Source organism: Dermacentor albipictus, chromosome 9 (genome assembly GCF_038994185.2).
Source record: "Dermacentor albipictus isolate Rhodes 1998 colony chromosome 9, USDA_Dalb.pri_finalv2, whole genome shotgun sequence".
In the NCBI taxonomy this organism is placed as follows: domain Eukaryota; kingdom Metazoa; phylum Arthropoda; class Arachnida; order Ixodida; family Ixodidae; genus Dermacentor; species Dermacentor albipictus.
Genome location: NC_091829.1, coordinates 48,042,211 through 48,053,961, shown reverse-complemented (window position 1 = coordinate 48,053,961; position 11,751 = coordinate 48,042,211). Strand labels below are relative to the sequence as shown.

Genomic DNA, 11,751 nt, shown 5'->3' with positions numbered 1-11,751 from the left:
TGGGTGAGGACTGGTAGCTGACCGACCAGGGTTGAGCGCCGGACGCTGGCGTAAAAATAAAAGCTTTTCTCTCTCTCTCTACAATGGCTCATATCCATGTCATCAATCAGGTAATCGAGAAATCCAGAGTACAATCAGAATCTCTATATGACTTTCATAGTTTACGAAAAGGAATTTGGTTCAGTAGAGATAGCAGCAGTCCTAGAGGCATTACGTAATCAAGAAGCACAGGACGCTTACGTAAATATCTTGGAAAGTATATACAGACTCCACAGCTACCTTAATTCTCCACAACAAAAGTAGGAAGATATTTCTAGATAGGGATCAGGAAAGGAGACGCAATCTCTCCAATGCTGACCTGAGGAGGGAAAGGAAAAAAACTGGTACTTAAGAAGCCGATCAATGAGTTAGCGGTAAGAGGGAAAATAGAGGAAATACAGATCAAGCTACAGAACAGGTATTTGGCTTTAACTCAGGAAGAAGACCTTAGTTTTGAAGCAGTGTACGACAATCATGTGGGCATTATTAAGGAGTGCGCAATAGAAGTTGGTGGTAACACCGTTAGACAAGTTGCCAGTAAGCTATCACAGGAGACGAAAGATCTGATCAGAAACGCCAATGTATGAAAGCCTCTAACCCTACAGCTAAAAAAGAACTGGCAGAACTTTCGAAGTTAATCAACAAGCGTAAGACAGCTGACATAAGGAAGTATAAGATAGATAGAATTGAACATGCTCTCAGGAACGGAGGAAGCCTAAAAGCAGTGCAGAAGAAACTAGGAATCGGCAAGAATCAGATGTATGCGTTAAGAGACAAATCCGGCAATGTAATTACTAATATGGATGAGATAGTTCAAGTGGGTGAGGAGTTCTATAGAGATTTATACAGTACCAGTGGCACCCACGCCAGCAATGGAAGAGAGAATAATCTAGAGGAATTTGAAATCCCACAGGTAATGCCGGAAGAAGTAAAGAAAGCCTTGGGAGCTATGCAAAGGGGGAAGGTAGCTGGGGAGGATCAGGTAGCAGCAGATTTGTTGAAGGATGGTGGGCAGATTGTTCTAGAGAAACTGGCCACCCTGTATACGCAATGCCTTATGACCTCGAGCGTACCGGAATCTTGGAAGAACGCTAACATAATCCTAATCCATAAGAAAGGGGACGCCAAAGACTTGAAAAATTATAGACCGATCAGCTTACTGCCAGTTGCCTACAAACCTACTATTTACTAAGTAATCGCAAATAGAATCAGGAACACCTTAGACTTCTGTCAAGCAAAGGACCAGGCAGGATTTCGTAAAGGCTACTTAACAATAGACCGTATTAACATTATCAATCAGGTGATAGAGAAATGTGCGGAATATAACCAACCCTTATAAATAGCTTTCATTGATTACGAGGAAGCGTTTGATTCTGTCGAAACCTCAGCAGTCATGGAGGCATTAAGGAATCAGGGTGTAGACGAGCCGCATGTAAAATACTGAAAGAAATCTATAGCGGCTCCACAGCCACTGTAGTCCTCCATAAAGAAACCAACAAGATCCCAATATATAAATGCGTCAGGCAGGGAGATACGATCTCTCCAATGCTATTCACAGCGTCTTTACAGGAGGTATTCAGAGGCCTGGATAGGGAAGAATTGGGGGTAAAAGTTAATGGAGAATACCTTAGAAACTTGCGATTCGCCGATGATATTGCCTTCCTTAGTAACTCAGGGGACAAATTGCAATGCATGCTCACTGACCTGGAGAGGCAAAGCAGAAGAGTGGGTCTAAAAATTAATCTACAGAAAACTAAAGTAATGTTTAACAGTCTCGGAAGAGAACAGCAACTTAGAGTAGGTAGCGAGGCACTGGAAGTGGTAAGGGAATACATCTATACTTAGGGCAGATAGTGACGGCGGATCCGGATCATGAAACGGAAACAATCCGAAGAATAAGAATGGGCTGGGGCGCGGTTGGCAGGCATTCTCAGATCATGAACAGCAGGTTGCCATTATCCCTCAAGAGAAAAGTGTATAATAACTGTGTCTTACCAGTACTCACCTACGGGGCAGAAACCTGGAGGCTTACGAAAACGGTTCTACTTAAATTGAGGATAACGCAACGAGCTATGAAAAGAAGAATGATGGGTGTAACGTTAAGGGATAAGAAAAGAGCAAATTGGATGAGGGAACAAGAGTTAATGACATCTTAGTTGAAATCCAGAAGAAGAAATGGGCATGGGCAGGACATGTAATGAGGAGGGAAGATAACCGATGGTCATTAAGGGTAACGGACTGGATTCCAAGGGAAGGGAAGCGTAGCAGAGGGCGGCAGAAAGTTATGTGGGCGGATGAGATTAAGAAGTTTGCAGGGTCAACATGGCCACAATTAGTTGGAGAAGTATGGGAGAGGCCTTTGCCCTGCGGTGGGCGTAACCAGGCTGATGATGATGATGATGATTCACTGCGTGCTTAGAAGTATTCAAGCTGTTGATAGGAGCGACGATCAACGGCGAATATCTCGGCAAACCGAATGCAGATGACATTGTCTTGTTCAGCAACACTGGGAACGAGTTACAGCAAATGGTTGAGGACCTTAGCAGAAAGAGTGCAACAGAAGGGTTGAACACTTAAATGCAGAAGAGAAAGATAACGAACAATAGCCTGGCAAGGGTACACGAGTTCAAGATCGCCAGTCGGCCTCTAGAGTCTGAAGGAGTACATTTACCTGGTCAACTACCCTGATCATGGGAAGGAAATTTATAGAATAAAAATGGGATGGAGTGCACACGGCACACATTGCCATATCCTTACTGGAAGCTTACCACTATCATTGAAGAGAAAGGTGTACAATCAGTGCATTCTACTGCTGCTAATATGGGGCAGAATGTTGGAGATCGACAAATAAGCTCGAGAACAAGTTAAGGGCCGCGCACAGAGCGATGGAACGAAGAAAGACAGGCGTAACAATAAAAGACAGGAAGAGATCGGTGTGTATCATAGAGCAAACGGGGATAGTCGATATTCTAATTGACAGTAAGATAAAGAAACGGAGCTGGGCGGGCGGGCGATATAATGCGAAGGGAAGAGAAGCGCAGTCAAGGACAGAAGACTAGGTGGTATGATGGAATTAGGAAATTCGCAGGCGCAAGTTGGAATCGGTTGGCGCAGGACAAAGGTAATTGGAGATCGCTGTTAGAGGTCGTCGTCCTGCAGCGGACATAAAATAGGCTGATGATGAACCTTCGGCGATAACCGTATGCCTGGAAATCGAACACCACCATTATACTCACGTTTGGCTGATGCTCATTCAATCTTTACTTAACGCTGTCAACGCAAGATGTGACTGCTATGGTATGACTAAGCCAAGGGAATGAAAGAGAAAAGTTTAAGAACAATATACAGAAGACAACAATACAATTCATTTTCCATCAATACATTAGATGGAGATGAGAAAAAAGAAGCAAAGGCGCTTGAAGAGATTGACAAAATACTGGGACGAATTTAAATTTCTGGCTGAGTTGGCAGCTGGCTTCGTAAAAGTTTTTGTAATGACAAATCAATGTTTCCCAGACTTGCCTTGACACCTTTACTTTGCAGGGCTTTTCCGCACATTTTGTTACACAAAGCGGGCGCCGTGACGGAGCTATTGCTCTCTTTGTAAACTACAACTGAAGTTTCTTCTGCTGATGCATCTTTTGTACATGCTGAATCTATGCTGGTCAAAGTTTGTAAGAGGTCTGTAAGGTAAGAAGTTTGTCTGTGCATATCTTATCGATTCATCGACCACCCTCAGGCAACAGTTTCTTGTAGAGCTTGATGAATCTCTGCGGCAGTGGAGTTCAGTGGACCAATTCTGCTTGATCCGAGACTTCAATATCAACATTTTATGCACTGAAAATTGATTGATTATTTATCTACCTTGTCCGCTTATGGTCTGGAATGTTTAATTGGAGCTCCTACTAGAGCGGAATTAGTTAACAGGCAGGTGCAATCTTCTTTAGATCACATCGCGGTCAGAGCTCCTAGCTGTTCATTTAGGTCATGTACTATTCTACAAAGGTTGACTGACCACTACTTTGTAGCATGCCGTCTTGTATTACCAGACGCGTCTGGAACTTCGTCGGTCGAAACATCATTTGGGCAACGCAAATGCCTTGTCCCTATTGTTAATCGATCCAAGCTTGTTAAGCTTATCGTTTCATTTGACTGGGCATCCTTAACCAAAGAAAATTCGTCGGGCAAAGTGTATGAAATGTTCTGCATTCAACTTTAAAAATTTGAATTACATTGCACATGGCTGATAGCTAAGCCGATAAGAAAGGGTCACTGCTGGATGAACATGGAAATTCTTGCTTTTATTCCGTATCGAGACACCTTGTGGAAACGCTGCAAAAGAATTGTCTGGGAAACAAAGCACTGCGATTAGAATACAAGTCGGCAAGAAATGCAGTTGTTGCTCTTCTGCGTGGCGCCAAACGCCGTTACTGTTTTGATAAATTCCAGCATTCTTCAAAAATTGTAGGCAAAACTTGGTCTTCGGTAAATCATCTCAGGGGAGTGCGTTCCAGTGAACGGTCTGTTTTCGGTGCTTTTCAGCAACTTCCCACAGCAGTGGCTGATGCTTTCAACAGGCACTTTGTAAGGGCGTCCGTAAGAGCTGTCTCTCCATCTACAAACACTCGGTCGTTAGGGCAAACCGCACCTGCGTCATCTTTTCTTCCGATAATTTCAAGGGGTGATCTGGAAGATATTATTTTTAGCTTCCGTCCTAACAAGTCCGCTGGCTATGATGGAATAACGTTACAAACTACTAGAAGGAATTTCAATGCGCTGTCAGATATTGTCCTGCATATACTGAATGGTTTTTTGGAAGGTGACGAAATTCCGGAATGCCTAAAAACTGCAGTTGTCTTACGAATACGCAAGTCAGGGTACAAAGATGATATTGAAAACTATCGGCCACTTCCTATATTGCCGGTTATTGCTCAGGCCTTAGAAATGTTCTTCCCCACACTATGTCTTCTTGCCTTAACAAATTTTCTATCCTGACTGAACGACAATTCAGTTTTGCTTCAGGGCGTGGTACTGTGGCACTGCTTGAGGAATTCTCAGATGAACTGTTCTCGGCGTTCGATAAGAACGTTTTCACGCGTGCGCTGTTCTTAGCTGTAACGAAGGCGTTTGACACCCTGACTCATCAAATCTTGTTAAGGAACCTGTATTTTGGGGTGAATTTCGTGGGCCTTTTTACAACATTCTCGAAAATTACATGAGCAACAGATTTCAAGTGGTCGATACCGATGATAAGGGTGTTTTTAGTTCTAAGCTGTCGCCTGAAAGCTGGAGTTCATCAAGGGTACATTTTATCGCCATTGTTGTTTAGCATCTTCGATAATGACTTTCCTTTGACAATTTCCAAATGTTCTGTGTTCCAGTTTGCTGACAAAAGAGTTTTACTGGCAAAAAAATTTTTCTTACAAAACGTCCACTGAAATGTTGCAAACTTATGTGTACAATTCAATGCTTTGGTTCACTAATAATACAATTGTTCATGCCCAAAAAACACATCTTGTGCGTCTTCGCCCTCAACTCAAGACTACTGTAATTACCATGCCTCTCTACTTACATGAGTCGAACGGTGTTTGTTGTAATTGTTCGCCTATTTCATACGTGGATTGTGTGAAATATCTCGGAATATCTTTCGATAGCAACTTATCGTGGCAACATCACTTATCGCTTATTTGTTCTAAACTGAGGTCATTCGCTTGGCTGTTGTTTAATATCAAAAGTTTTGCACCCTTGTCTGTAAAAAAGATTATTGTACATACACTGGGTTACAGCGTGTTGAGATACAGCATTACAGTCATCGGTTTCTGTTAGGATCGTTGGAGATGCAGGGGACACAGGATTATAAAAAATATTCGTAAGAATGTTGCCTACAATTTCCCAATATTAACACCTCCAAATATCTCCCGTGAACTTGGTCTACCGAATTTTCAATCACCGCTTATAGAAGCAGTTGTCGTCAAACATTTTTTGGAATTCCGCATTCAAACAAAAAAGTGCCGCCACAAGAGAACTTAGAAAACACGTCCGCAATGTAGTTCCTCATTCAGCCACAAGGTATGGTGTGGCCAGACGCTGTGCACATGTGCCGGACATCTTTAACAAATTACCAGGTGAAACTTTTAACGCAAAATCGAAAAGCACGCTGAAAGAATTATTGAAGCAGCTATGGTGAAATTAACCTACAACACATTTCTGCATCATAGTATTTACTTCAGTTTCCTTTAAGTATGATAACCAAATGTTATCCTGTCCTTTTCCATTTTTTCTCATTCATTTTTATTTTTTTATTCTACATGTCTCATCAATTTATGTATTTTTTTCGCCATGTGTGTCATATTCATAGGTACGGTCCTACAAGCCAACCGATGCTTAGACTGGCCTGTTTGGGTTTTGCATTTTTGTCGGCATCATCATCATTATTATTATTATTATTATTATCATTAGTAGTAGTAGTAGTAGTAGTAGTAGTAGTACTAGTACTAGTACTAGTAGTAGTAGTAGTAGTAGTAGTAGTAGTAGTAGCAGTAGCAGTAGTAGTAGTAGTAGTAGTAGTAGTAGTAGTAGTATATGTTAACAGAATGAAACAATATCACGGGGTTCACATTAGTTCTTAAACAATGACGTGACAAGTGAAAACTGAATTCAAATGTGAACAAAAGACTGAAGGCCCATATTGTGCACAAAGTTTCAAGGACCGTCCACAGCAATTTTATAGGATACACTGGTCCCACTAATAACGCAAGTATGGGCATGGAAAACGCGATTATTACTCGTTTTACCTGGGTTCGTGGATCAATGCCGAAGAAATTCCTTTCCATAATGAGAATATCGCTTTCCGAAGATACTCACGGACATAAGCACGTAGCCTCCACAATAGAGGGTACACGGCCCTCGGTGACCGTCTACGCAGAAATCCCGAACCACGGCGTCTGTCACTTTTAACTGCCTCAAATGTATGCCGAATAGATGTGATCACAAATCTCTCCTACATCTCTGTGCACGCACCTGTCATGAGCAATCTTCCCTCGACAAGCATCGCACATCGCCTCCATTCTCGTGACACCGCTGCGATGGCGCCTCACGCTGTGCACACCCCTTATTTGGTGTTTGCATCTTGGAATGGTTCTGAACAGTGCAGCGCGCAAATAGAGGGCTGTGGGAGGTGAAGGCTGTACAAAAACACTGCGTGAATTTACTCATTGCATAGATGAAACCAAACAGTTCTACGCATCACCGTTAGTAGTATACCGTTTAAACAAGTTTTGCTTCAAATAGATGCCGACACGTTCGTTCCATTTTGATACAAATATTCGCTCGGCACAATTTTCTTGTTCTTAGCGTATCCCTCATTCACCACATTTTCAGCCGATGGTGACACGATGAATAGGAACAAAAACCAGGCGATACGCCAGAAAAAGTAAAGTTCCCTGCAGTAACCCTTAAGTGCACCTTCTGCAAGTTTCGAATTGTATTTCGGAATAAGGAACGAACAGGTTATTTCAAAAGGACGGCGTGTTTGGTAGGCTGGTAATTCATGCCGAAATTTCACGCTGTGAATAGTTTTTCAAAGCAGATTATTAATTAAGGGCAAATGAGGCATCCACCCAACCGTAGAAATTGCTACAAAGGAAATCCATACGTATTCCTTGAAAGAAAAGCCTCGCAGTTGAAGAAAAATAGTACGCATACAACCTCTGCGGCTTCTGACTGTTTTCTACATCTGTGTATGTTAATTGCGCACACTGCACGTTAAATTTCTTTTCTGGTACTTTTCAAGCAGCACACCCGCCGTGGTTGCTTAGTGGCTACGGTGTCGGGCTGCTAAGCACGAGGTCGCGGGATTAAATCCGAGCCACGGCGGCCGCATTTCGATGGGGCCGAAATGCGAAAACACCCGCGTACCTAGGTTTAGGTGCACGTTAAAGAACCCCTGGTGGTCCAAATTATTCCGGATTATTCTGGTCGTGGTAGCAGTGGTGATGGTATCACACATAACTAAGTACATTTGAAAAACTTTTCGTTGATATTAGCAAGCGACGTACCGGTTATAAGGATAGCATTTTTATGCCTGATGCCACTTCGTCGTGGGCTTTGAGTGCAATAACAGTACGACTTTCGTTGCATGGGTTGCCCGCACATTACGCGTCCGCAGCAAGTGGGGAGTCATTCGTAATTACGAGCGACAGCCTCTCCGCTTATTCTTTTAATACATTATTTTACACTGAACATATTCGCGGCATCTAAGGGCGCGGAGCTACCGCCTCTAGGTGGCGTGCACCGAGTTATATTTGTCTCTAGGGGCTCACCGTCGCAATGTCGTCGAGTAAACAAACGCGTAGTTCCAGCAGTACATGAATGAAGAAAAGTGGGGGCATTAACGTGTCGTTTACTGAATGATTAAATGTAAGAAAGAAAAACGAATGCAGTTGTTACGTCACGAAATAATCGACTTATAAAAAGTTTGACGGAGCCCTGGCGACATGGCACGGGTGGGAAGCGCCCGGTAGGCAGCTATCTTCGTCTTGGATTTTATATCTGTAAAAAAAGAAAGTATCAGAACCCAGGTGAGCCACGGCTTCTTACTCGGCGGTCACACAAGCTGAGCCGCATACTTCCAAGTTGTAAAAAAAACGACCCCACACTTACTACATATCACTCTTATCCTAGTATACTCAAACGATCCTCGACTAGAGGTTGCTTCTCCACTCCACCGGGGTTGGCATATTACTCTTACCCTCTCAGTCTCAAACGATCATCGACTGGAAGTTATATCTCCACTCCACCGGGTTGACCACAGCGCCATCCCTCAGCTGGAGAAAGCGCTACGGCTATTCTTGAAAGCGACTGCACAGTGTGGCCTCCAATGAATGTCAGGGAACTTTCATCGGCGTGTGTTCACACTGGCTGCCTCATTATTTTTCGTGTCCCACATTATTCTCAACTGTCTTTCATCCTTGCCCCCTCTTCACAAGTGTAGCGTAGCCGACCGAACATGACCTTGGTTAAATTCATTGGCTTTCCTTCTCTCTCTCTGTCTTTCTCCGCTCAACTAATGAATGCACGATGACTGAACGAATAAGCGTCAAACTTTCCTTCAGCAATCCTAATTCAACACTCCATCCGGGACCACACCTCGTGACAACAATGGAGCGGCGTGCTATGGCGCGATCGACTGCTGACCACTGCAGAGTCGCGGTGCATGCTTCGGCGGGGAAGGCAGAATGCTAAAACGTTCCGGCACGTTCATAGCGCACCGATATCAAGATCACCGAAGAAAATTATTGTTTCATTCTTCTCGTCACTCTGCAACGTACCCGACACTCTGGCACACTTGCTCCTGAATGCCCGTGGCAGGAAGTCAGCGAAATGCGACCAGAAATGGACAAAATCGAGCCCAAGAAGCTAACCACCTATTCGAAACGTGGGAGGCCAAGCTAACCCTCGGGGACCTGGAAGACCGACGACAACTCGTCGCCAGGGCAGTCGAAGCCAGAGGGTTCCCGGGCTAAGGAGCCTTCCCACCTTAGGGTGATACCGGGCCTCGCTCGGGACACTGTTTCGTATAATAAACATTTCTTTCTCTCTCTCTCATGCGTAACGTGCACATATTGAGATAGTCCTGATTGGATATTTCCTGCACATTTGAATAGCAACGTGCGAAGTGTTTCAATGAGGCAAGCAGGAAGGTACAACTCTGGGTGTTCTGCTGTCGGTGACAGCCTGTCACTCTGCAGCGAGTTCAGTTATTTCATTGCATCTCACCAAGTTTCACATAAAGCATATCTTTTTCGTGAGGCAGGACCAGTGTTTGCCAAGCGTGCTGGACATTAAATAGTTCAGTTCCTCATATCTGAACGTTCTATTTAAAGAGTTAGGCCACGGAGTCTAAATTTTGTAAGCGTGACAAAAACATTCAAGAAATGAAAATTCTTGGCCAGTTCTGTTGCAGCGTGCTTTTACGATTCTGAATGTGCAAGAAATGTGCTGAGGCTAAATTTTCAATTGGCGCCTGAAGGAATATACTGACAGCTTATAGCGCACATTATGGGACTTTGGTGGCGGAGACCTTTCTAAAGTGAAGCTTTCTTCGCCTATCAGATTGTTGAAGGTAGCCAGCAACGCAGCAAGAGCAATTTGTGGGTCGCTGTTTTGAATTCCTATCTTGAACTGTAATCAGATATAATGATTATTGGAAATCGTCATTAGGCCAAATGTACTGACTCAAAGTAAAAGAACAGTGTTTTGGCGTTATGTATGGAACAGTAAATAGGATGTATTTTGATGAATGAACCTTAAACCAGCTGTGAATTAGCTCATCCGACCTCTAGCCTAATTTACTCGAATATAGTATGCCGCGAAACAATGCAGTAACCTCGCTACGTAATCCGCTGCCGTTCTCGATTGCGTTTTGCTTCCCTTGTTTGACTTTATGGCATGTTAAGGCACAGGCTATGCTGGTGATGACGAGCAGCAACAAATTATTGAGGACCATAGCTGACAAAGCGTAACAGCAGGCCTGAAGATTAAAAACAGAAGACAAAGACAATTTTCAATATCCTCACAAGAAAACAAGAATTCGTGATTGATAGTTAGTCTCTAGAATCTGTAGGAAAGTACGTTTAACCATGTGAATCACCCACAGGGGACCCTGATCATGAGAAGTACATTTACACCAGAACAAAACTGAATGGCGTGTGTACGGCAGGCATTACCGAATCATGACAAGCAACATACCGCTATCAATGAAAAGTGTACTTTTGTTGCGTTCTTCCGGTACTTATACATGGGGAACAAACTTGGGAGAGGGGGGAGGGACGTTGCAGCAAAAGATGTCGAGGCGATACTAAGAGCCCCGCAACGAGCGATAAAAATGTTGGTCGTACCTTAAGAGACAGGTAGCCAACCGTGTGGACTACAGAACAATACTGGGGTAGCCACTATTCTGGTTGAGGCATCAATGGAGTTGGAGAGGACAGACATCGAACGCGTAGGGCAGATAGCCTGTGCCCTATGAAAGTTACAACATAGGTGCCAAGAGAAAGGGAGCGGCAAACAAGGACGGTAGGGAACTGGGCGGCGTGAATAGAGTACGTAATTCGGAGGCATAAGGTCGTGTCAGCTGGCACAAGACGAGGATAGTGGGAGATCGCTGGGAGAGGCCTTGGCCCTGTTGTATGTGAGTCGGACGATGATAATAGTGATGATCAAAGCGGCATCGTGCACGTACCGTACAGGCAGCGCGAAACAAAGTGCCCCGAGTCGTACGCGGGGGCAACTCTGAGCAGCTTGCGCATCCTCTCGATCCACATGAGCCGGGACCAGGCGGCTCCCTTGAACTGCTTGCAGTCCTTGGGTGCTGCATCGTAGTTGACGTCGTAGACGGCGATTCCTACGAGCAGCTGCGTGTTGTTGTCGAAGGAGAGACAGAACTGCAAGGCGGCGCGTTAAGAACGGAACGACTTGTACATTACGCTCGGCAGCCGTCACTTTACTCGCTAATATGAGCTACAGATCAACGGGAACGTTGCCTCATAGGAGCGAGTTGTAGCGCGGGTAGGGGAACAAGGATATACGAGGAGGCGCATAAAGGATATACGCGCACGAAACGCTACGTGCGTGTATCCTTTGCGTGCCTCCTCGTATCCTTGTTCCCTGTCTGCTCCGCAACTCGCTCGTCCCAAGACGAACAACCAACAA

General features: G+C 44.3%; 1 protein-coding gene across 1 annotated transcript in view; it reads right to left on the bottom strand.

The window, feature by feature from the left end:
* Positions 1-8,420: 8,420 nt before the first annotated feature.
* The window catches only part of LOC135916192 (probable maltase-glucoamylase 2), a 91,550-nt gene continuing 88,219 nt past the window's right edge, over positions 8,421-11,751 (bottom strand). The window contains exons 31-32 of the mRNA XM_065449475.2: positions 11,282-11,483; positions 8,421-8,589 (exon numbers count right to left, since the gene is read on the bottom strand). Coding sequence (XP_065305547.2) covers positions 8,489-8,589; positions 11,282-11,483 — 303 coding nt within the window. The 3' untranslated portion in view covers positions 8,421-8,488. The remainder of the gene's footprint in view (positions 8,590-11,281; positions 11,484-11,751) is intronic.